The sequence below is a fragment of the Taudactylus pleione genome, unplaced genomic scaffold, assembly GCF_031769625.1.
Source record: "Taudactylus pleione unplaced genomic scaffold, aTauple2 ptg000129l, whole genome shotgun sequence".
NCBI lineage: Eukaryota > Metazoa > Chordata > Amphibia > Anura > Myobatrachidae > Taudactylus > Taudactylus pleione.
In genome coordinates, this window is record NW_028284531.1 from 6920253 (window position 1) to 6946586 (window position 26334).

The 26334-nt window shown below is 44.2% G+C and overlaps 1 protein-coding gene across 1 annotated transcript in view; it reads right to left on the bottom strand.

Annotated features, from left to right (window-relative positions):
- Nucleotides 1-26334, bottom strand: part of FAM227B (family with sequence similarity 227 member B) — a 484199-nt gene that overhangs the window by 419511 nt on the left and 38354 nt on the right. The window contains exon 6 of the mRNA XM_088472811.1: nucleotides 24228-24323. Within this exon, the coding sequence (XP_088328937.1) occupies nucleotides 24228-24323 (96 nt within the window). The remainder of the gene's footprint in view (nucleotides 1-24227; nucleotides 24324-26334) is intronic.

Genomic DNA, 26334 nt, shown 5'->3' on the forward strand with positions numbered 1-26334 from the left:
TGATTGCCTATGCTGGGGTCAAGGTGATGGAGGAGAGGGCCCAGCGAACCACAAGTACCAGCATGTAGGTTATTAAGGGCCCGCTGATACCTCTAGTTCACCTGGAAAATAAATATTAAAATAACCACAAGACACACACACCGTGCATAATTTTATTAAAACATACATGCACACACTCACACTCACTCTCACTCACCTATAATCCCTGTAGCCAATCACGTCCTCTTGGCCAGTAGCATCCACGTAACCTGTAAAAAAAATTCCATACTCACCTACCCCTTCTTTTGGTCCTCTTCTGTCCCTGTAGGCATCCATGTCCCATAAAAAAAACAAAAAACGCCCACAGACAGGTATCGTCCTTTAAGGACGGCACTTCCCGAAAGACGGCTCATTTCACACATAAATGCTTTGGCTGAGCATTGATTGGATGAGAGAGGCAAGCCTCTGCCTTTCTCAGCCACTGAATGGTTCCCACCATTGACTTCAATGGTGAGAACGGCTAGGTTACCTAGCGGTTCCCATCATTAAAGTCAATGGGGGGAACCGTTTATTGACTGGGAGAGGTGGAGGCTCGCCTCTCAGCCAATGAATGCTCAGAACCAGCATTTCTATGCGAAATGAAGTGGCTGTGCCCTCATTTGAAAGGTCACAGTCCTTAGAGGACGGTACCTGTCCGTGGGCTCATGTAATGGCGTTTGTTTTTTTTTTCAAGACATGGATGCTTACAGGGACAAAAGAGGACCGGAACAAGGGGTAGGTGAGTATGGACTAGACTCGATAGCCTGAAGCAGTTCTGTTCTTTTTTGAGTTTTCAGTCAGTAATAGTGCGGGAGTTAAACACTCACGCTCTATTACAATGCCAAACCATAGCAAATCATTTGGATGCGTGTTTTGCCATTGCAAGTTAGGGGGGGTGAGAAATATGCAAGTTTGCATGTTCTTGTACCCTATTACATAGGGTGAGTACTAAAAATGTGCGAATATAGTGTTATACTCGCACGTTTTCAAAACTTGGACCCTATTACATCTCTCCCTTGATCTTCAGGGATCCTTAAAGGTGCATGTTTTCCAGATCTCCTCAGTAACAAAATTAAAATAATTAAAAACCTTTTAATATTTGTCACTCAGTTATGTTTACACATGTGCACCAACTAAAGAGATCGGGAAAACAAAAACTGTTAGGGGTCCCTGAGGACTGAGTTTGGAGATGACTGCTATAAACCATCTATGGTGTTAATTATTAATACAATATACTATCCAATGTATAAGACAAATTGTACATATATGTCCAGGGCTAGGTTCTTCCGTCGCTCCGCCAGACTACTGTACTGGTTTTAGTGCTCCGCAGAGCAGGAGACTAAGATTGTAGAATGGTGACCACGTCTGAAAAAAAAAAAAATTCAGCTGAGGCTCTACTGACGATCAAACGGCTTACTGTGCTCTTTGCAAGAGGCAGACTATAGCTTATTATGGGCTAATTATACCCTCTTCATGGGCTGGCCACACTCGCTCTAAAATCAAGCATTTGAAAATCCCCCACTAGAAATATTGCGTTTGCCCCTGTGTGCATATGTATGTTGAAACGAACAAAGCTGAACAGTGTATTCCATGTAAGGGCGAAAATATATTTTTATGCTTAACAATGTTGAGCAGCAGCCAGTAGTGAGAATAAAAAAAAAAAATACTAAAAAAAATAAATATGTGCTCTTTTTTGGTATTGAAATACAAACGGCTGATTCTAAATTACCAGCTCTACTCCCAACAGATGGACAATCTGTACACAGCAGTAAACTTAATAAATCAATTGCATTGTTCAACATATTAAAGACCACTAAATCTACAGTACAAGTTATCTTATAACATATGTAAACAAGCTTCCGTTAGTATTCACAAGTTATATATATATATATATATATATATATATCTCCATATGTGTGCGTGTGTGTATGTATGTGACAAGAACAGGAAAAGAGTGTAAGGGTAAGAGTGTCGTCTCCTGGGGTAAGTGGTTGAACTTGTCATGTAGCAGCCATATAGTATCAGTCCAAATAGCGCACACACTAATTATTAATAATAGGGTGCAAAGGTAAAAAAAAAGTATCATATCTAACCGTAACACTACAGTAAACAGATACACCAAATAAATAAAGATGTGCCTTGCTCATCTAGCCTCAATACGCCATGCAGCGTGGTATGCCTAGCGTGAGTGAGCTGCCAGGTCCCATGCTACTCTCTGCTAGCATTGAGAGTCCTTTTTTGCTGAAAATGCATCTAAGTCGCAATGCGATACGACTAGGACTGTGCTGATTAATTTGAGATGTGAAACTTGTATATTTGTATGCAAATGAGTCTGTAAACAGAGCTAGGTGTGGAAAAAGCTGTGGCTGCTGCATCGTAGCACTTTGCATGCTGATTGATAGACTCAGTTGCACACAGATATACAAGTGCCACATATCAAATGAATCAGCACAGGCTCCTGGTGCGCCCTAGTCTCATCACCATGTGACTTAGACATGTTTTGGCAAAAACAGACGCAAAAAAGACGACTGATGATAGAGTCTCACGGGACCAGGTGTGCTGAGAGGGGCTGTTTGGCGCAACTGCAGCGAAGACGAGTGAAGACACTTCTGTACATACAGTAAAGGCACAACATTATAGAATCGGCAATTTACTCATCTCCTTCACTGTGTTATGGTGGGAAGTTCCCAACAGCTGTTTCGGTGCTCGCTACACTGTACTCAAGGCACGAGCTATATTATAATTCATACGCACACACAATGGTGGTAAATGTAGTTGGCCACATTTCGCAACTGGCAAATTGCATCAATTTAGTCACCTACGCTTAGTATAGATAATTATGAGAGCTACAGATGTGTCCTCAATTACCTAGCATTTTTGCACCATATGGTATGAGATACTTGTCGTAAAGGAATTGGTATAAGCATAATGATACGTGGCACCAGTTGTATCGGGCGTCTATCTTTTACTTTTTTACCGAGAGTAGTGACTGAGTTGTACACAGAAACTAAATGAAATGCCAGCGTCAGAGTTCAGGGTACACCTGCATTGTATTTTTTGTCACAATAGTGAAGCGAATAAGACACATTTTGCGAAAAATACTCAGGCAAAACACTTGATGCCACATAAGCGCAAAGCTTGTGGTGTGCCAAACAGGGCTACTAGGCGCAATTTGACAATAGGTGTATGTGGACACATCTGTATGAAACCAAGCAGTCCAGATGCAAAGATGCGTACGGGCAAATATACGCATTTAAGGCCTAATTCAGAGATGTGTGCTAACCCAATGGGTAGCACACATCTCTGATTGTGCCGGTCTGCTTCAGTGCAAGACCCGTACAGCGCATTTGCAGTATGGGTGCTGCGTGTTCGCACGCAGAGTGACAGCAGACTGTCAGTGATTGATAGTCTCCTGCCCTTACTGGGCTGGGACGGAGCGGGGGTGGCCTCGGTTTCCCAAAATGGAGGCGTGTCGCCGACGATGGTGGGGATGGAAGAGGCCAGGATCTCCCTCGGCTGACAGAGATTTCCTGGCCTCTTTTGAGCATCTGCGTTCGCCGGCTTGAGTGATCCCATAGTCACTGAAGCTGGCAGAGGAAAACACAAATGGTCCGATGATGGGTCCATGAACATAGCTCGGAACAGTAATGAATGCAGGAGGAGTGCATTACCATAACAGTGCTATTGTAGCTGCTACCATGGTAGCAGCTGCGATAGCAATAACATAGGACTTTGAATCACACCCAAAGCTCTATGTACATGATGCTGGAACATTTACAGCCAACTTACATTCAAGCTATGCCATTGCCCCAGGAAGTCTGCTATACAAGAGAAATAAATTCTCCCTCACAAAACTTTATCTGCAATATATTTAGTTCTGATAAGCATCTGCACATGTACATCTGTGTTAATCACAGACATGTAATACAACATACAAGTCTATGTTTTAGGGTAATGAGCTTTTAAATTATCTACATTTAAATAGGACTTTAAAAATAAGCTTCATGCATTAAATACAAATATAGCAAGGAACAACACAGGAAATACAAACAAACAACCCTTAACACTTTTATAACTCAAAACATCTAAAATATTATAATTGTACCACAAAAAATTTACATGTGATACAAGTAGGGTAGTTTATGAAGATTCAAAGCGGCAACTGGCTCTTAATTCAGCATCCTTTGAAAAAGTAGCTCACCTCAACTCCTGAGAGGGGACAGAGGCCCTGATTCAGAGCCGGACGCTCTGACAGAGCACTCGCTCTGAATCAGGGCCGGGCTATTTTTTTTTTTTTTAGAGCGGCCTCCTGGCCGCTCGCATAGCTGTGGGTGGCCAGGAAGATGGTTGCGATGGTCAAGACCATCGCGACCATCGGGCTTGCGACGAGACCCTTGTGGTAAGGTCTCATTCCCGCAAGCCCCAGAGAGATTTCGGCTCTAACAGAGCCGAAATCTCTCCCACTGACATCACTCGTGATGTCAGTGGGGCCGGCGCCAAACGGGGGCGTTCACATGGGAATGCCTCCGTTTGGGCAGCCACTCCTCCGGCCCGCCCACCAAAGTGGGTGTGATGTCACTCAACATCGACAGCACGCCCCCTTTGGTACGAGACCCGGAGCGGCGGCTTGCCCGTCGCTATTCGGGTCTCGCGCATGCGCACGACGGAGCAGGCTCCATCGTGCGCATGCATTCTGGGTCACCATCGATCTGAATCAGGCCCAGAGAGCAGAGATGCCGTTATGCTAAAGTAGTTACAATAATGGACTAAGGGCCTGATTCAGAGCCGCTCGTAAGCGGCCGCTCGTTCACTCCGAGCGATGTTCGCACAACTGCGCATGCGTATGGGTTGTAATACGCATGCGCGAACCAGTCATTGCGGTCGGAAATTGTGTGCTCGCAAAATAGCGAATGCCTGCTAATTTGAGTGACAGAATGAGGCGTTTGTGGGTGGTAACAGGGGAAGGTGCTTGAAAACGGGGAGTAGAGATCCGAACGCAGGCATGCCAAACGGTCAAAACGGGCGTTTTAAGGGTGTGCATAATTAACAAAGCAGCGTCATGGACCACGTCACTTGGTTGTCTTTTAGCCTGAACTGCTCGCATGATTGCGGTAGGAAAATGCTACCACAAGCACAGCGAGCAGTTCAGACGCCTTTCGATGTACTCGATTAATCAAATAAATAGCGGAGATGACGTAGGATGCGAGCGGCCAGGGGGCGTTTTTTAAAAAAAAGCGAGCGCATGTTTCGTTCGCTCGTTCAGACATAGAGGAGTCAACAGACCGCAAAGAGCGAGCGCTCTATTTAAATATCCGGCCCCTTTTTCTGAACGAGCGAGCCCAAATAGCGTCCGGCTCTGAATCAGGCCCTAAGCTACAGAAATTAACCTAAAAAGAACAGTTTGTTACTGGCTGGGAGGCAGGTTGGCTCCTGCAGGACAGGACTGACAAAAGCTGTAAACATTGTTGACGGTAGCATATGAAGGATCTAAATTAATCCAAAAAGTGTGTTTTGCCTTGAAAATGCCATGGAGCAAAACAGCACATCAGAGGTCAACGATCTCACCTGTTCTGTTCTCTTCGGTTCCTGAGGTCTTGGAGGAAGGTTAAAATGTCAACACCATAAATGTTGACATATGAAATGAAGACATTGTCAAAATGTCTATATTTGCATTACGCTTACAGTTAGCCTTAGGGATAGACAGACATAAAAAGACATCCCTATCATATCATGTCAACATGGGCGCAGACAATTGTCAAAATGTCTACATTTGCATTATGCTTACGGTTAGCCTTAGGCATAGACAGATATGAAAAGACATTCCTATCAAATAATGTCGACATGAGCGCCAGGGGGCGGGCAGCAGGAACTAATAATAACTAATTACCGGAGCCCGGCCCCTCAGAGAATACTTACCTTGCTCCAGCTAGCGGGTCCCACCTCCTCTGCATGCCTTCTTCCCAGGGACATCTTTGTGGCGCCGCACAGTGAAAGCACATGTGCCAACTTTCCAAATATCACTGAGAAGATGGTGCCGCCGAGGATGTACCCGCTTGCCTGAGCAAGGGATCGTCCCATCACCCTCTGGATCGGTATCCGGACTAAAGATCTACATTAAAAAGGTTGACAGTATCTAGAGAGACACCAGATGTTAGATAGACAATAGGTCGATAGATACAAAAGGTTGACAGGGACAAAATGTCGACACACTAAATTTCGACATGGTGGAAGGTCGAAAGGTTCAAATGGTCGACAAAGTCAAAAGGTCGACATGAAAATGGTTGACACAAATTGGCACTTACCAGAGGTTCAAGCACTTATCCCGACAGTTAGGGTTAGGCACCAGGAGGCAGGGTTAGGTTTAGGCACTAAAAGGGATGGTTAGGGTCAGGCACCTATCCCGACGGTTAGGTTTAGGTACCAGGAGGGAGGGTTAGGGCAAATATATTGAGGTTAAAAAAATGAAAAAAATCACATGTCGACCATTTGTGCGTCGACCTTTTGTCCCTGTCAACCTATTATCTGTCTAACCTCTAGGGCCAAATGTAATAGGATGAGAGTTTAGAAAATGTGAGAGTTTAGCAGTAAACCCTCACACTATTACATTGGTTGAGTGGTATTTTCAAAATGAGAAAACATCTGGATGAGAGTTTAAATCGTTAGAGAATTTTGAGTCTGAAAAACATGAGAGTTTGCATTTTCTCGGATTCTATTACATTGGCCGAGTTTAAAAAGTGTGAGTATACTCTCAAATTTTCTAAACTCTCACCCTATTAAATTTGTCCACTGGTGTCTATCTACACATTGTCAACCTTTTTCATGTCGATCTATTATACCACATCCCCTGTTTCTGCCCCTGGCTGAGGGGCAAACAGCAGCCCCCTGTGTAACGCCTGGTACCCCTTCGCTGTGCCGCGCATACTATTTCAATCATATATATTTTAAAGGGGACGAGGCCTACAGTACCCAGGCCCAGCGCTGTACTCTACGGCTGTCGTTATTACATAAATGTCAACATGGTCCAGCATGGTGCACACGGGGCCCTGGGTCCATGGGGGCCCACACACCACACACCCTGCACCCGCAACCTATAAATATACTTACCGCTCTGTCGGCTCGGAACTGGCTGCAGAAATCACCGGGAAAATGGCCACTGTGGCCATTTCCCTGGTGATTCGTGCATGCGCAGTAGAGATGTTCCAGGAACGCGATTCGGCGCCATGTTCTTGGAGACCTGCACATGCTTAGTAGACTGTGGCACAGTGCCAGAGTTTACTGCACCGCCGGAGAGGAGGGGGCCCGATCGGAGCCTGCACACGTGCTCCCTCCTCTCTTAAACAGCCACTGCTTTCAGTAGTATAAAATATCTAATTTAAAAGCTTTCATTGAACAATAAATCAATGCTTTTCTTAAAGATAACCTACATATGAGTGCAAACACACTCATCCATCCTCCAGCTATCCTCTATTGAACACTGGCCCTGATTCAGAGCCGGACTCTCTGACAGAGCGCTCGCTCTGAATCAGGGCCGTCCCTCCTTCATTTTGGAGTGGCCTCCTGGCCGCTCGCACAGCTGTGGGTGACCACCCACAGCTATAGCGAGCGGCCAAAATCATGGCTTGCGACGAGACCCTGCAGTAGGGTCTCGCTACCGCAAGCCATGGAGTGCTTTTGGTTCGATCAGAGCCAAAAGCACTCCCACTGACATCACTAGTGATGTCAGTGGGGCCAGCCCCAGACGGTAGGCGTTCCCATGGGAACGCCTCCGTCTGGGCAGCCACGGCCCCGGCACGCCCACCAAAGGGGGCGTGCTGTCAATCACCATCGACAGCACGCCCCCTTTGGTGCGAGACCCATAACGACGGCTTGGCCGTCGTTATAAGGGTCTCACGCATGCGCACAACGGAGCCGCCTCCGTCGTGCGCATGCACACTTGGGCAACATCGACCCGCTTGCGAGCACTCAGCGCTCGCGAGCGGGTCTGAATTAGGTCCCCTGTGCCTTATTCAGAGATGTACGATATTCCAATATTTACGCAGTTGACCAATTATCAGTTAACTATGCATGCGTGACGGTTGCACTGTGCACACGCCAAAGTACGTATATTAGCGATGCTGCACGCAGTGAGGATTACTTTGGAAAGTGATTGCCATTCAGGCACCGTTTGGGGGAGGTAACGGAGTGTGTAAATGAAAAACGCAGGCGTGTCTTGACCATTTCAGGGGCGGGTCACAAACTGTGTCTGCGATCCCGTACACTGTAAACATGGCTATGGCGTCTCATTTCCCATGATCATTCTGCGCAACCATAGCCTCACTCAGGACTGCTAACATCAAATAATCTGCAACCGATGCTGCGTATTTGTACGTACTTGCTTGGATCTGGGAAGCCGTCTGTGGGCATCTCGATACTTTTACAGCCAGCTACGGCATTACCATATATGCTCACAGCAGCTGCATGAGGGATCGCAGCAGTGAATGCATTAGTGAATGCATTAGTGTACATCTCTGAATCAGGCCCACAGTGCTCTGAGCCAACATTCCCTACTCCTAAGTAAGGAGCCAGAAAAATCTAGTCACAGTCTCCTGTAAAGAGGTGCTTGGACAACTACACACAGCACCTATAAGAAAGTGGTTTCAGATACCACTAAATAAGCATGGTGGCGGCTGCAGCCAGTTGTCTACAAATAGTTTCGCCAAGGTGATGCACTGCTGACGCTAACAGGTGATGAGTGTCCAGTGGCCAAGTAGCACTAGTAGGAGTGGTCAATAAATTACTGATAGTAAGAGAAACCCCCCCAAAATATCAAACCCTGAGTATATTTAATAAAAACAAAAAAAAAGGTAACTCTGACATGGTACTAGCTACTTAAAAAATGGACTCCACTCATCTGCCATTCAGTTATCTTGATTGTCGTAGGACATGAATGAATTTTCAGCAGCACCTACTCCCCAGGTGAACACAGTTCATATTTAATGTGACGCAGAAATAATTTATAATAAGCGACTGTACAGCCATGGCCAAAAGTTTTGAGAATGACACAAATATTGGTTTGCACACAGTCTGCTGCTTCAGATTTTATGATGGCAATTTGCATATACTCCAGAATGTCATGAAGAGTGATCAGATGAATTGCAATTAATGACAATGAACTTAGGGCCTGATTTAGACCCGTTCGCTATATGCGTGTGCTCGCAAGCGGCCCGATGTTCTGCGTATGCGCACGCTTCGTTCTGCGCATGCGCGAACTACTCACTGCGATCGCATACCGCTCGCTCGCCCTGCAAAGACAGCCCAGTGTAATGAGTGACAGGAGAGGCAGTTTGTGGGTGGTAACAGGGGCTGTCCTGTAATAACGGGGTGGTTGGAGATGCGATGATTTCCTCGCAATGCTTGCAGTAGGGTAAAGCTACCTCAAGCACTGCGTTCACATCCGATGGTGCTCGATGTACCAATGTTTTAATACACTTCCTGGAGATGCGGGGTGCTGGTGGGGCGGCTCTGCCTGTGCGTTTGTGCATACACATACACAAAGTAGCCCCTCGCTAAGACATGGTGGGCATGCTTATGCCTTGGCGAGCGATCACTTCCCGCGGCATCACTTTGACAAATTTGCATACGCATCCAGCGAGCGTATGCAGATAGCGCACGGGTCTGAATCAGGCCCTTAATCCCAAAAACAACATTTCCACTGCATTTCAGACCTGCCACAAAAGGACCAGCTGACATCATATCAGTGATTCTCTCGTTAACACAGATGAGAGTGTTGACGAAGACAAGGCTGGAGATCACTCTGTCAAGCTGATTGAGTTAGAATAACAGACTGGAAGCTTTAAAAGGAGGATGGAGTTTGAAATCATTGTTCTTCCTCTGTTAACCATGGTTACCTGCAAGGAAACACATGGCGTCATCAATGCATGCAAGAACATCCAGCAAGCGACAGGACCGTCTCCTAAAGTTTATTCAGCTACCACCAGTGCAGAGATTGCACGGGAATGGCAGCAGGCAGGTGTGAGTGTATCTTCACGCACAATGAGGCGAAGACTTTCGGAGGATGGCCTGGTGTCAAAAAGGGCAGCAAAGAAGCCACTTCTCTCCAGGAAAAACATCAGGGACAGACTGATATTCTGCCAAAGTTACAGGGATTGGACTGCTGAGGATTGGGTTAAAGTTATTTTTTCTGATGAATCCCCTTTCAGATTGTTTGGGGCATCTGGAAGAACGCTTGTCCGGAGAAGGAAAGGTGAGCGCTACCATCAGTCCTGTGTCATGCGAACAGTAAAGCATCCTGAGACCATTCATGTGTGGGGTTGCTTCTTAGCCAAGGGAGTGGACTCACTCACAATTTTGCCTCCTAAGAACAGAGCCATGAATAAAGAATGGTAGCAAAATATCCTCCAAGAGCAACTTCTCCCAACCATCCAAGAACAGCTTGGTGACGAACAATGCCTTTTCCAGCATGGTGGAGCACCTTGCCATAATGCAAAACTGATAACTAAGTGGCTCGGGGAACAAAACATCAAAATTTTGGGTCCATGGCCAGGAAACTCCCCAGACCTTAATCCCATTGAGTACTTGTGGTCAATCCTCAAGAGGTGGGTGGACAAACAAAACCCCACAAATTCATTACAAACTCCAAGCATTGATTAGGCAAGAATGGGTGACCATCAGTTAGTATGTGGCCCAGAAATTGATTGATAAAATGCCTGGGCGAATTGCCGAGTTCTTGAAAAAGAAGGGTCAACACTGCAAATATGGACTCTTTGCATAAACTTAATGTAATTGTCAATAAAAGCCTTTGACACTTATGAAATGCTTGTAATTTTACTTCAGTATACCATAGTAACATCTGACAAAAAGGTCTAAAAACACTGAAGCAGCAAACTTTGTGAAAACCAATACTTGTATCATTCTCAAAACTTTTGGCCATGGCTGTAATACTGCAGCGTTGCTGGTCAGGTAATGAATTCAGAGCTCCTCTCATGAGTCAGGGAATCTGGATTCCAACGCAGTTGATCCTTAGTATTTGTAGCCTCTTTCTGCTCCAAACTTCACATGAGCTACAACAATTGTATTAAGCTATCTGGAAGGGATGAAGTCAAAAGGTTGATAATGTTGACACCACAATGTTATGATGTTGTCAGAATGTCAATATTAGGGTTAGGATGCGGGCAGGAGAGTTAGGCTGTGGGGGGAGGGAGGGGGTTAGGGTTAGGCACTAGAGGGAGGGTAGGGTTAGGGGTAGGGATTAGGGGAGAAATACTCACCCGAACGCCAAAGTATTGTCGGTTTGATTCGGAAGACACAGTCACATGACAGCCGGGACCCAAAATATGCCACTGGGGCCACTGCAGTAGTAGAGAACAGGTAAGTCACCGCTGGGCTACCAGGGACAATATGTTGACATTTAACTTGTTGACATTTCAACACTGTCTACAAGATGAATGTCGACCAGCAACAGCAATGGTCAACAGCAACATAATCACCATGTCGACATGATGAACTGTTGACATATCATACCCAACCCGAGAAACACTGGGTGTATATTAGACTCTAAAGTTCGTAGGAAGAATAAAGGAGCCTGCTGGAGAAGGTGTGGCACCTGTATAATTAAAAAGTATTCTCATAAGGCCAGACTAACAGAAGTATGGGAGAAGAAATTAAGTGGATGGGAGAAATGTAATAGCAGGCTGTACATTGAGGTCACACTTTCACTTTTGCAAGAATGAGCACATCAATCTCACATTATTAACACAATGCCTGGCACAATGCCTATATGTACTATGGATGCCAAGAAGGGGGGGGAGCAGGTAAAACTTACAGGGCCTCTGTTGGAGCCCAGGTGTGCAGGGGAGGCGTAACCATGCCTGGTGCGACCAAGACCTCTGTGCTGAATTGTTGCAGTGAATGCTTGTGTTGCAAAGGTTCCCAAATGCGGTCCTCAAGGCACCCCAACAGTTCAGGTTTTAGAGATATCCATGGTTGAGCATAGGTTGTTACATCAAATTGACTGAGGTACTGTCACCTAACATTAAAATCTGGACTGTTAGGGTGCCTTGAGGACCGAGTTTGGGAACCTCTGATGTAGTGGATAGAGTATTTGCACAAAATGTGCTGTGTCGCTGCATTTGAGCCACAATGACCGAATGTTTGAAAAACTTTCCTTTCATTTGTATGGCTTTATCAATGTTTTGTAAAAGGGCATGATCTATTACACCATACAGAATCACTCCTGGTTTTCATTTTCTCTATAGTCTGCTGAAATGTGTAGCACTGGATTATACATGCTAAACATATTTACATTTATGATGTGAAAAATCTTGTTTCAATTACTAGCCAGGGTCAAAATATTGCATGCATAGCTAAGGTAAGCCATTTAAAACCAATTGATCAGAGTCAGAAGAAAAAAAGTACACAATTATCTCAGCTGGCTTACTGTTTTGGTTCTGGACCCGCGCTTCATTTTTATTATGTGGATAAAAATGATTGCATTGCAAAACTGCACCATAAAACTAAACCGTGCATAATGTACATGGGGAAATAGAAAAGTTTAGTTAATCTAGGTCTTTATGGTACTGTGACCTGCTTTCACAGTACATTATAAACAAAAGAACCTGTTCCCATTACATTTTTGACATTATGCTGCTTTTTCAATTGGATTTTTTTTTTTAGAAAGAAAGTGAAGAAGGTACAGCAATATCTTGTATGAATTATATGTAATAAATTCCACATAATCCATCAATAAATGAAGTTATATATTTAAGATACATAAAGCTAACTAAACCCTAGTCAGACGGCCCAAGTGACCTAAGTTGAACCTATGACAATAGAGCACCTCATAACCCCCTGCTTTAAAGGACTTCACTTCTGTCATGAAATTGAAGTGAGGAACCAGCTGCTCTAGCAGATCAGTGTTCTGTAGTTTCAACCTAAACGCTGTATGAGATTTCCTCTATTATAAGTGCTATGATAACATCTCCTACACAGACTTCCCTAGTGCCAGAAAAACAACAGAGCAGTTAGGGAGGCCACCACGGGCCCCCACACACTAGGTGCCCCCCACACACTAGGGGGCCCCACACATAGCTACATCACCAGCATGGAAGCACTGTGGCATAATGTGAACTGGGGTTTCTGTCTGGCATAACGTGAACTAGGGGAACTACAGTGTGTTTAATACACTAAACATTAAACTTTTCAATAACATTGCCAGTAGGTACGGCTCAAGGCACAAGTTGACAGGGCCGTTGCCCGAAGCACTGCAGCCTGGAATGGTGCAGCCATGCGCCCCCAGCCTCTACCTGAACCTCTAGCCTAGGCCACGCTTGGCTCCTCTTCCGTTTCAGACGCGGGATACCCCCGGATATTCTGGAAATAAGCGTCCAGGAATCCAAAGGCTCTCTTTCGATAACGTCACTGGCAGCCCTCTTCTGGCAGCTTATCCCAGTCTGCCCCGCAGCCCGCATCCTCCTCCTCTGCAGAGCGGGATGTGGATGGGCTCCCGGCTTACCACACAGAATAGCGCAAGAACTCTGCACCAGACCCCATGTGTCTACTTCACTATGTGGAGCGCTGCAGAGGAAAGCAATGACTGGGACTGTGTGGGTGAATACACGGGTCATTTTTAAAATTTAATTTTGTTCATTTTAAGGAGTGGACCACTAAATTGTGGAAAAAAATCCTTACATTACATCCTTAAATTACTTTAAGTCCTAAATATTCCAAATAATGTATCTCAAAGCCAGTTGAGATGTTTAGTTCAAACAGGAGATTGCATATGATTTTCAGTTTGTCCACTAAAAATAAAGTTTTCATGCTTGGACAGTTTTCATGCTAAGAACAGTGGTTATAGAAAAATACAATTATTGGACGTGGCTTATAAAGATAGAAATCATGAAATAAAAGCAAAAAAAAAAGTTACAGTTACAATGTTATATCCAAACAATTAAAACATCTGCCAACACAGACCTACAGTCAGGTGCATAAATATTGGGACAATGACAGGATTTTCATATTTTGGCCTCTATTCACCACCACAATGGCTTTGAATTGAAACAAACAAGATGTGCTTTCACTGCAGACTTTAAGATTTAATTTGAGGGTAATTACATCCAAATCAGGTGAACGGTGTAGGAATTACAACGGTTTCTATATGTGCCTCCCACTTTTTAAGGGGCCAAAAGTAATGGGACAAACTAAACAATCCTAAATCTAACTTTCACTTTTTAATACTTTGTTGCAAATCCTTTGCAGGCAATTACAGCCTGAAGTCTGGAACGCATAGACATCACAAGACGCTGGGTTTCATCCCTGGTGATGCTCTGCCAGGCCTCTACTGCAAATGTCTTCATTTCCTGCTTGTTCTTGGGGCATTTTCCCTTCAGTTTTGTCTTCATCAAGTGAAATGCATGCTCAATTGGATTCAGGTCAGGGGATTGACTTGGCCATTGCATAACATTCCACTTTTTAGCCTTAGAAAACTCTTTGGTTGCTTTTGCAGTATGCTTCGGGTCATTGTCCATCTGCACTGTGAAGCGCTGTCCAATGATTTCCGAAGCATTTGACTGAATATGAGCATATAATATTGCCCGAAACACTTCAGAATACATTCTGCTGCTTTTGTCAGCAGTCACATCATCAATAAATACAAGGGAACCAGTTCCATTGGCAGCCATACATGCCCACACCATGACACTACCACCACCATGCTTCACTGATGAGGTGGTATGTTTTGGATCATGAGCAGCTCCTTTCCTTCTCCATACTCTTCTCTTCCCATCACTCTGGTACAAGTTGATCTCTGTCTCATCTGTCCATAGGATGTTGTTCCAGAACTGTAATGGCTTTTTCAGATGTTCTTTGGCAAACTCTAATTTGGTCTGCCTGTTTTTGAGGCTCACCAATGGGTTACATCTTATGGTGAACCCTCTATATTCACTCTTGTGAAGTCTTCTCTTGATTGTTGACTTTGACACATATACAGCTACCTCCTGGAGAGTGTTCTTGATTTGGCCAACTGTTGTGAAAGGGTTTTTCTTCAACTGTGAAATAATTCTTCTGTCATCCACCACAGTTGTTTTCCGTGGTCTTCCAGGTCTTTTGGTGTTTTTTTTATTTATTACAGTCATTTATATAGCGCAGACATAGTGTTGCTGAGCTCTCCGATGCGTTCTTTCTTTTAAGAATGTTCCAAACAGTTGATTTGGCCACACCTAATGTTTTTGCTATCTCTCTGATGGGTTTGTTTTGATCTTTCAGCCTAATGATGGCTTGCTTCACTGATAGTGACAGCTCTTTGGATCTCATATTGAGAGTCGACAGCAACTGATTCCAAATGCAAATGTCACACCTAGAATCAACTCCAGACCTTTTACCTGCTTAATTTATAATGAAATAACGAGGGAATAGCCCACACCTGTCCATGAAATAGCTTTTGAGTTGATAGTCCCATTACTTTTGGCCCCTTAAAAAGTGGGAGGCACATATAGAGACCGTTGTAATTTCTACACCGTTCACCTGATTTGGATGTAATTACCCTCAAATTAAATCTGAATGTCTGAAGTTAAAGCACATCTTGTTTGTTTCATTTCAAAGCCATCGTGGTGGTGAATAGAGGCCAAAATATGAAAATTCTGTCAATGTCCCAATATTTATGCACCTGACTGCATATTAGTAAGCAATAAATAATAAGTTACAGTATTTCAAGATCCTTTTATGATAGCCTTCAATGGTTCCCTGGACGGGAACATCAGTGACTCGGCTTAACAAGTTACCACTTAGCTATGTACCGATCAGCAACCAAAAGTTATGTTTACATGTGATCAATGTACATAAGCTTCACCCCCACATTCAGACTTCACTGTTCAGTGGTTTGTTAACTGCTTGGTAGCAGGGCTGGGCTGGGCTGGGGGGCAGGGTCTCGGCAGCATATGTCATTGATTTCTACAAATATCCCTATGGCAGAACTACATCGGCGAAACCACAAGAAAAAGTTAGTTTTTCGTTGGTAAACATCACACAAAAACTGGTGTTTTTTAGGTTAAAAACTGGTGCTATTAATAAAACAGTTGCCAGACATTTCTTGGATTGAACAAGTCTAATAGGAGATTAAATATGCAATACAATTCTAAGTAGATACAGTGTATTTTGGGAGTATGTAGGTGTAAGAACATGTTCTGAGCTCTTCAATACAATGAAAAAACAGACACTTATCTCCCTTTATAATTTACTTGAATGTACTAGTTCAGGAGTGGATTTAATGTTTGGTTCTAAACTTGCAACCAAGCAAACAATGCAGCACTGCAAGAGGTGCAAATTCAAATATTTAACTTTTTAATTTGCATACATGCCACATACTGCTCTTGCTGGCTACACTCACATACAGTAAATTGTGTTATACAGTATATCACGGAATTGCCCTGCAAATGAAATAACGATGCCGTAAGCCCGAAAAATGGGCGTGGTCACATGGGGCATAGTCACTAAAAATGGGGCGTGTCTACATGACACTCACCCCTTTCTCATCACTCTGAACATTCCTTTCCATTCCATATGCACCTTAATGCAGTGCCACCAGTAGTGGTCCCCCTTATGCAGGCCGCCAGCAGTGCCCCTTCTACAGTACCCCCAGTATGCAATGTCCCCAGTAGTGGTCCCCTTTATGCAACCCATTAGTTCCCCTTATACAGTGCCCCCAGTAGTGGTCCCCCTTATGCAGGCCCCCAGTAGTGGTCCCCCTTATGCATGCCCCCAGTAGTGATCCTCCTTATGCAGTGCCCCATGTAGTGGTCCCCCCTATGCAATGCCCCCAGTAGTGGTCCCCCTTATGCAGGCCCCCAGTACTGATGCCCCCTATCCAGTGCCCCTTATACAGTGCCCCCAGTAGTGGTCCCCCTTATGCAGTGCCCCATGTAGTGGTCCCCCTATGCAGTGACCCCAGTAGTGGTCCCCTTTATGCAGGCCCCCAGTAGTGATCCCCCCTATCCAGTGCCTCATGTAGTGGTCCCCCTAATGCAGTGCCCCTTATACAGTGCCCCAGTAGTGGTCCTCCCAGTGCAGTGTCCCTTGTGCCCCCAGTAGTGAGCCCCTTATATATAGTGCCCCCAGTAGTAGACCCCCCCTATGCAGTGCCACAGTAGTGGTCCCCCCTATGCAGTGCCCCCAGGAGTAGTCCCCCCTATGCAGTGCCCTTTATATAGTTCCCCCAGTAGTAACCCCCCTATGCAGTGCCTGCAAGTGATCCCCCGATGCAGTGCTCCCAGCAGTCCACATCCCCCGATGCAGTGCCCCCATTAGTAGTCTCCCCCCACAGAGGTCCTTCCGAGTAGTGCCCCCAGTAGTAGTCCACCCCCGATGCAGTGCCCCCAGTAGTAGTTCCCCCCAGTAGTGCCACTAGAGGTCCCCCCCAATAGTAGTCCACCCCCCCCCCCGCCCCGACAAATACACACAAGTAAATAAAAGAAAAAAAAATACACTTACCCTAATCCACGCTCCGGCTACTGCTCCCGCCGCCGTCCGCACGTCAGTCCTCCCGGGCTGGAGCGCTCTGCATTATGGGAGAGACGGCATGACGTCTCTCCCATTATCCACTGCAAGAGCCGGAAGGCGGAGCTTGTGAGTGAGTGATTCTGTCTGACTCTCATGGCTGCTGATTAACACACATCGCTGCCGCGCTGGCGGCGATGTGTGTGTAAATGCACTAGCCTGAGCCCACCTCCCACCCTCCGCCTGGTGCTATTGGGTAAGCGCTCAGGGGGAGGGAAGGGGCTCGGCTTGCAGCACAGGACAGCCCTGGGCGCAGGGAAACCTAGCGACAGTCCTGAGTAACTGTCTAGTGCCCTGCCCGAGTTACGCCACTGAGATGGAGATCCCAACAGGTTAAGTATCGACCCTATCCCTACCCCTCTCCGCGCCCTAACCCTCCCTTAGTGGTGCCTAACCCTAACCTCCCCCCTAGTGCTTAAGGCTAACCTCCCCCCTGGGTTGCCTATACCTAACCCACCCTACTCGCACCCTAAACTTAACCCTCCGGTGGGGTGCCTAAAACCTCCTCCCGGGGTGCCTAACCCCAACCTTCCCGGGGGGGGAGTGGTGCCTAGACCTAAGCCCCCCTCAGGAGTCCCTAAACCTAACCCTCCCCCCCCCCCTCGCGGCTAACAGCTCCTGACACCCGGCTTACCTACGTTCGTTGTTGGGATTTAGAAGCCTATCATTAGTCCCATGCCGGACTTTCACTGTCGGGAAACCGGCGGTCGGCATTTCGACCGCCGGCTTCCTGACTACATCCCGTATGTCACACGCTCCTCACAACTACAGTTGTGTTTATTAGTTTTTCACCTTGAAGCATCAAAAGGTTTTCCCAGGTGCAAAGTACAAGCTGCACTTTGGGCAGCACAGATGGTGTAATGGTTAGCGTTACTGCCTCACAGCGCTGAGGTCATGGGTTTGTTTCCCACCACGGCCCTACCTGTGTGGAGTTTGTATATTCTCCCTGTGCTTGCGTGGGTTTCCTCCGGGTTCTCCGGTTTCCTCCCTCACTCCAAAAATATACTGGTAGGTTAATTGGCTCCCAACACAAATTAACCCTAGTGTGTATGTGTGTGCGCATGTGATAGTGAACATAGGCCCTCATTCAGAGCCGCTCGCTAGCGGCCGTACGCTCGTTCCGAGCGATGTTCGCACATCTGCGCATGCGTACGGTTTTTAGTACGCATGCGCGAACCAGTCAGTGCGGCCGAAAATCGTTTGTACGCTATATAGCGAGTGCCTGCTATTTTGAGTGACAGAATGAGGCGTATGTGGGTGGTAACAGGGGAAGGTGCTTGTAAACGGGGGAGTGGAATTGGAACGCAGGCGTGCTTAAAGGTCAAAACGGGCGTTTTAAGGGAGTGCATAATTAATACAGCAGCGTCATTGACCACGTCACTTGGTATTTTTTAACTCAGAACTGCTCGCAAAATAGCGGTTGAAAAAACCAACCACAAGAATAGCGAGAAGTTCATACGCTGTTCGATGTACTCGATTAATCTAATAAATAGCGGACATGACGTATGGTGCGAGCGGCCAGGGGAGCGTTTTTAACAAATAAACGAGCGTATCTTTTGCACGCTCGTTCAGACTTAGAGGTGTGAACAGACTGCAATTTGCGAACGGATCATTTGAATAGCCACCCCTTGTTTTTGAACGAACGACCGCAAATAGCGAACGGCTCTGAATGAGGGCCATAGGCCCTCATTCAGAGCCGCTCGCTAGCGGCCGTACGCTCGTTCCGAGCGATGTTCGCACATCTGCGCATGCGTACGGTTTTTAGTACGCATGCGCGAACCAGTCAGTGCGGCCGAAAATCGTTTGTACGCTATATAGCGAGTGCCTGCTATTTTGAGTGACAGAATGAGGCGTATGTGGGTGGTAACAGGGGAAGGTGCTTGAAAACGGGGGAGTGGAATTCGAACGCAGGCGTGCTTAAAGGTCAAAACGGGCGTTTTAAGGGAGTGCATAATTAATACAGCAGCGTCATTGACCACGTCACTTGGTTTTTTTTAACTCAGAACTGCTCGCAAAATAGCGGTTGAAAAAACCAACCACAAGAATAGTGAGCAGTTCATACGCTGTTCGATGTACTCGATTAATCTAATAAATAGCGGACATGACGTATGGTGCGAGCGGCCAGGGGGCGTTTTTAACAAATAAACGAGCGTATGTTTTGCACGCTCGTTCAGACTTAGAGGTGTGAACAGACTGCAATTTGCGAACGGATCATTTGAATAGCCACCCCTTGTTTTTGAACGAACGACCGCAAATAGCGAACGGCTCTGAATGAGGGCCATAGATTGTAAGCTCCACTGGGGCAAGGACTGATGTGAATGGGCAAATACTCTCTGTAAAGCGCTGTGGAATATGTGTGCGCTATATAAATAACTGGTAATAAATAAAATAATAAAATAAATAAATAATAAACTTGCTCCTAACCATGAATCAGCTCTTTCAGTGATTTGTTACAGACTTCAATGTCAGTTTGTCTATTTTAAGGGCAGTTTTGATTATTTCCTAAACAAAAACACCTCCTGATTGGGATCACCGGTCTTAGGTTGTTGTGCTGGAATGATTACACAGGAACACTTATTTTGGCCTCACAGTCCTTAAGTTCCACTTCGAAATTTTAATAATCTCTCAGCAGATGTCACTGGTTTTTAAAGAAAATTGTATTGTAAAAAAGATTTTTACTGAGCTCCAGCACTGTTAGATGGACTATCTTTCACAAAGAAAGGAGTTGTGTACTTGTTATTATACCAACCAGCCAAGGGTATGCTGCTTATTTGTTGTCATGGTGATCTTGATGGTAGCATGCTCTATTGCAGTGAACTCAGAGGCCAAGGTGTCAGCTGCTGAAGTGAAGGACTTCCTTCCATGAGGAGTGTTTAAATACTGGCTTAATCAGGAATATCATTTCAAACATTTTTGTACATCCGTTTTGGCATTTATTTTGCTCCTATTTTAGGCAATGCTGCCTGTCATCAAGATAGTTGTGGTTTGCTCATATATGGTTTGCAAATGACTTATACATTTGAATTGTATATACTTCAACAATATTCTTCCTGTGAGGTATGTTTATTATCTAGTACAATAGTAATAGAGAGTGCCAAAACTGCTACTCTGTCTTGGTCTTAAATGGAAAAGTTCACAATTAGAGGTAGATATATAAAGTATATTTTGAGGAAAATTATGAGAAAACATCTGAACCCCGTCAATTTATTAAGAAAGTACCACGGTACATATCACAGATGTCTGCTGCGATCCCTCTTCAAGATTGCAAAAGCAGTATTTATAGGTTTCTATGGGGACTGTGATATTGCGAAAAGCTTAGCTACTTGGAGGTAAGCCCCCGCTAGCTAATGCCATCGGAGTCTGTGTACTGCAAGAGTTTATTAATACATACATACATACATACAATAAATAATTATGCTTATTGGGGGGAAAATGCAGACCACAGTAGACTGGCCCCTTAAATGAAATATTAATAAGAAATGCATGGCATGTGCTACTCCTTATCTGAATTCTAGATGTCCCTCCTCTGGTACTTTCTCTTCTGGATGTTGCACTCCATTACCTCCAGCTTTCTCCAACATAATGCCTCATGAAGACGGAATGTAATGACCCAGCTGCAATCCTACTGTACCGACTGCATAGTGACAGGAAGCAACATGACAAAATGAGCAGCAGGAAAGTCTGATTGAGGATTTGGTTGCAGCATACTCACATATTGGGCCCTTTGTTGAGGGGGTTGTCAAAAACCCCAAAAGTGTAGAATAAGGGGTCACGGGGCGGGTTTAACTTTTGCAAAATTGCAAACTGAATTGAACATTTTCATGCAGACACAAATATTTTTACTTCGTATCAGAAAAATTCAATGCTCCTTTTCAGTAAATTTTGTTACGAAAATGTAACCAAGCTAACACTTGTCTAAGTGAGTAATGTCCCAATCACTACTGGTGGACCAACCTTGCCAGTAGATGGTGTTCCTCCTGTATAGGAGAGGCTAATGAGCATGCAGTCATTGCCAGCAACCCATTCAAGGATATGATGGGGTTCACTGCCCTATACCCAAATGTCACAAACCCTCTTATTTGCCTTTTGATAGTGATGGTGGCAAAGACAGCTCAAAGCAGTAGTGGGATCAAAACACTAGATGTAATAGTCGGAGATAAGCCAAGGGTAGGACAGACAGAAATAGGTAAAAAACAAATGTCAGGTTTCCTAGTAAACTGTGATGATCAGAAACAGGCAAGAGTAGGCAACGGGAAATGAGACCAAGACATAGCTACTGATACAGACACAAAGACTGACTAGGTACATGGTATCTGTTGTTCGGACATAGGAAACTGTCTGAGCATTTTAAATAGTTATGTAAGTAGTGTCATGAAATGTATGCCTACACAAGATCCAAATGTCATAAAATGCACTTAGACTGGCACCAATAGGAGCTTGCATAATCCAGAGAAGTACAGATGTGTCCTTATATATCTTTGTTGCAGTCATGCTAAATCACCACAGTGTGATGCAATTAGGACGCACCAGCAGACTGTTGGCCTGATTCAGCACGGATCGCAATTGCCATCGCAGCTGTGTAATCTCATGCAAAGCAGCTACGAAAATATGCTAATATCTACCACCGCTCAGCCAGCATAGAGACACCCACTACTGCTTTCTCACATCCGTTATACCTCCTGGGTATACAGCGGTAACATTGAAGCACATTCGGCCTGTCATGCACAATTATAGCAGGTCTGACCCATCGCAGAAATTGCATGTCTTGTCACACGCAGTGAGGACTCAAGCTGCATATGCAATCGCAGGGGCTAATTTATTTTTTACTTTCAATGGTGTGTGTACTGTGTTTACTTTAATATTTCTTTTACAGGAAGATTACAGGCACCAGTGGGCCTTTAATGCATCCCATTATGGTACTTTTAGATCCACAAGTACACAAGTACTGGGATGCAGGAGAGGCTTACTGGGACATATAGTTCCCCTGTAAAAAAAGACAATATTAGTTTACACAATATTATTTATTATTTATTAATAGTTTCTTATATACTGCAGCATATTCCGTTGCGCATTACAATTTGAAGCAACATTAATAGAACTAAACTGGGTTGTAAGAGACAAACATAAAGGTAAGAGGGCCCTGCTCGCAAGCTTACAATCTACAGGGAAATAGGTGTACACAAGGATAGGTGCTACATATTGCAAATTGGTCCAGCCAGACTGCAGATGTTCTTGGTGAGCTGTATAATCTAGTCACACTGGAAAGTTGGCCTAGGGTTAGGAGAATTTGAAGAAAGGAAAAATGTGATATGTGTACACTATAAGAAGGGAGTTAGATAGGCAAGCTATGAAGATAATGTGGGCGATTCTGGAATCTGATAAGCTTGTCTGAAGGGGTGAGTTTTCAGAGAATGCTTGAATGTTTGGAGACTAGCGGAAAGTCTTATTGTTCGTGGGAGGGCATCCCACATGGTGGGCGCAGCCCAAAAAAGTCCTGTAACCGTGCATGGGAGCAAGTAATGCGTGGGGATGAGAGACGCAGATCTTGTGCTGAGCGGAGAGGTCGGGATGGGAGATATTTGGAGATGAGTAAAGAGATGTATGTTGGTGTGGTTTGGTTAATAGCTTTATGTGTGAACTTAAGTATTTTAAATTGAATATGGTAGAAGACCGGTAACCAATGGAGGGACTAACAGAGTGGATCAGCAAACAATGAACATTTGGCGAGAAAGATCAGCCTTGCAGCTGCATTCAAACAGGATTGTAGCAGCAAAAGTCTGTTTTTGGGAAGACCAGTAAGGAGACTATTGCAATAGTCAATGCGGGAAATAAAAAGTACATGGATTCAAGTTTTTGCAGTGTCTTGTGGATATTGTTGCATTTTGGCTATGTTTGTTAGATGTATGTAGCATTATTTTGATACAGATTGATTGTGGGGAACAAAGGACAGTTTAGAGTCAAGGATGACACCAAGGCAGCAGGCTACTGGGGTGGGGTTGATTGTCGAGTTGTCAACAGTGATAGAGATATCAGGTTGGTAACTACTATTGGCCGGTGCAAATATAATTAATTCTGTTTTGGATATATGAAGTTTGAGGTTGTGAGATGCCATCCAAGATGAAATGGAAGAGAGCCACTCAGTGACACGGACAAGCATAGATGGTGACAAATCTGGGGAGGATAGGTAGATCTGAGTATTGTCTGTGTGCAGATGATACTGAAAACCAAAAGAGCTAATTAGTTTGCAAAGAGAGGTGGTATAGATTGAGAAAATCAGAGGACCTAAGACTGACAACATTATTAACCCTATCAATTCTGCACCCACCGGCCAGGGATGCGGAGGCTAGTCCTGAGCTTCAGGCCAGGCCTGAGCTATCCAGGAGAGGGGAGACCCCTTTATTGGGGGGATCCCCGGCCTGGGATGACTAGTGTGAGGTGAGAATGCTTTGGCTGGGGGACCCCGTGAAGAGGGCATGTAGGAGAAAGATACATATCCCTTTTATTGCTAACACAGCTCAGCAAATAGTGCAGCAATCATCACAAACTACCAAGCATTTGGTATATGTGAATGAACATTTTTAAATGCCCTTATGGCACCTGTTTTCAAGCTTTGTCACTATCCATGTACATGATGAATATAGGAATAGTACATTGAAGACTTATACCTGAAAGTGCTGAGTTTTAGCAACACAGTGTAGGATCTGATTAGCCTTCAGGTACCCAGGGAGGTCAGCTATTTTAAGTCCAGGAAATACACAGTTCTGTAGAAAAACACAAAATTATTGAGATCCTATATAATTATATCAACCATGGGTTATATTACTATGCATGATGCAGCATTGGGAATTTTTACTGGGGCAACAAACTTTGGAAAATTTACTAAGCTGCGTTTTGAAACCATGAGATTTACTAAAAGCATGCTGCAAAACAGCTATTACTTTACATGTCGACGTCACGTAAGGAAAACAAACCACCATATTTATCATGCAAACCACCAAAAAACCACCAGAAAGAAATGAGGTAGTTGTGACAAACGAGACAGCTCAAAAAGCATGCTACCTGCCAATCAGAAGATGAGAAAAACACAAAATATTTATTATGTGGGCAATCATTATTTATCCAATAAGGTGGGAATTTTTTTTATTAATTATATTATGGGTCCTAATCAATCTAATGAATATATTATGAGGACAAAATTAATTAGTAATTAGATTAATAGACCCATCTTATTTACTATATTAAGTTGCCAATATTAAATAATTGCTAATAGGGCCAATTAAAAGGTATTTATGATTATTTAGATTGTCACTATAAATTATGCCCATATCATAAAATATCAATTTAATAAAAGAGATGACTAGCACAATGCCAAGTAGCATTGGGCCCCTTCTGTTAACCCTGGACTGTGGGTACACGTGGCACTACAAGTGCCAGCATGTACTCACAGCCCATGTTTCGATGCTGGTGAACTACACGTTTTGCTCTTAGTATATACAGTAAATTATGAGAAAGTATTTCCCCCATAAAAAATAATATCCAATTAAATAGTATTGTCCCCAGTAGTGTTAAATTCAATAATAATGTCCCCCATACATAAATATTGAAAGTTTTATCTCCAATAGCATCAAATTCCATAATAGTGACATCATGTATAAATATTAAAATTGTATTGACCCATTAATTACATTTAATAAATGTGCCCCCATATATAAATATTAAAATAGTTCTGCTTTGAGTAGTGTTAAATGTAATAATAGTGGTCCTGTACATATTAACATAGTATTAGCCCCAGTAGTAGGCTATTACATTTTTAATTTTTGGTGTTGCATGGTCCCCATAAATTGTTATTAAATGTTCCCTCCCTAATAATACTTACTTATGTGAAAACATCTTCTTTTCTTTTTCAGATGTAATCCACATTCATGAGGTGTACCAAAGGCAAAATGATGTATCCTACTTAATTACCGGGCAGCCAATCAGGAGACGTGGCTTATTAGTGTTTGGCTTAGTGTTGGAAGAGATCGCACTAGTGTTACCATACTGTTTGGCCTAAGGTACATGCTGTATGTTCACGTCAGTGGTTCCCAAGTTTGGTCCTCAAGGCACCCTAACAGTCCAGGCTTTAAGGATATCCATGCTCAAACACAGGTGACTTATTTAGTAATTTAGTCAGTTTAATTATACTATCTGTACACACGCATGAAAATCCTTAAAACCTGGACTGTTGGGGTGCCTTGAGGACCACATTTGGGAAACGCTGGTTTATGTGTTTGCCAACTTCCACACATCAGCTGTGGCTTTAGTTTTCAGACTTCAAACACAATTATAGTAAATCCTGCTGTTTGTTTCTGTAACATTCACACATTTGTAGTACAGTTTTTGCCTCTGCTAATCTTTATGAACTTGGTTGAGAGTAGACCATAAAGTCCATGAATATATTCTGCTATGTATCTCTTTTCCTGTACTTATGTAGTACTATTGCTTATTAAAAAAATATTTTAAATATACAGTCTTACTGTATCGACTCACTTAGGTAGATGCCTGTTTTAAAATGTGTTTGTCCTGTCAAACAAAACTATCCATTCAGAACTATGGACACCCCTGTCCGACCACTAAATCCCAGCGCACAATCACTAGGATTGCTAAACAAAGCACAATTACAGATCTAGGGCCTGATTCAGAGGCTCTCGCTATAGAGCAGGAAGTTCACTACTGACATCACGATTGATGTCAGGGTAGGGCTGCCCACAAACGGCAGGCGTTCCTTCGGGA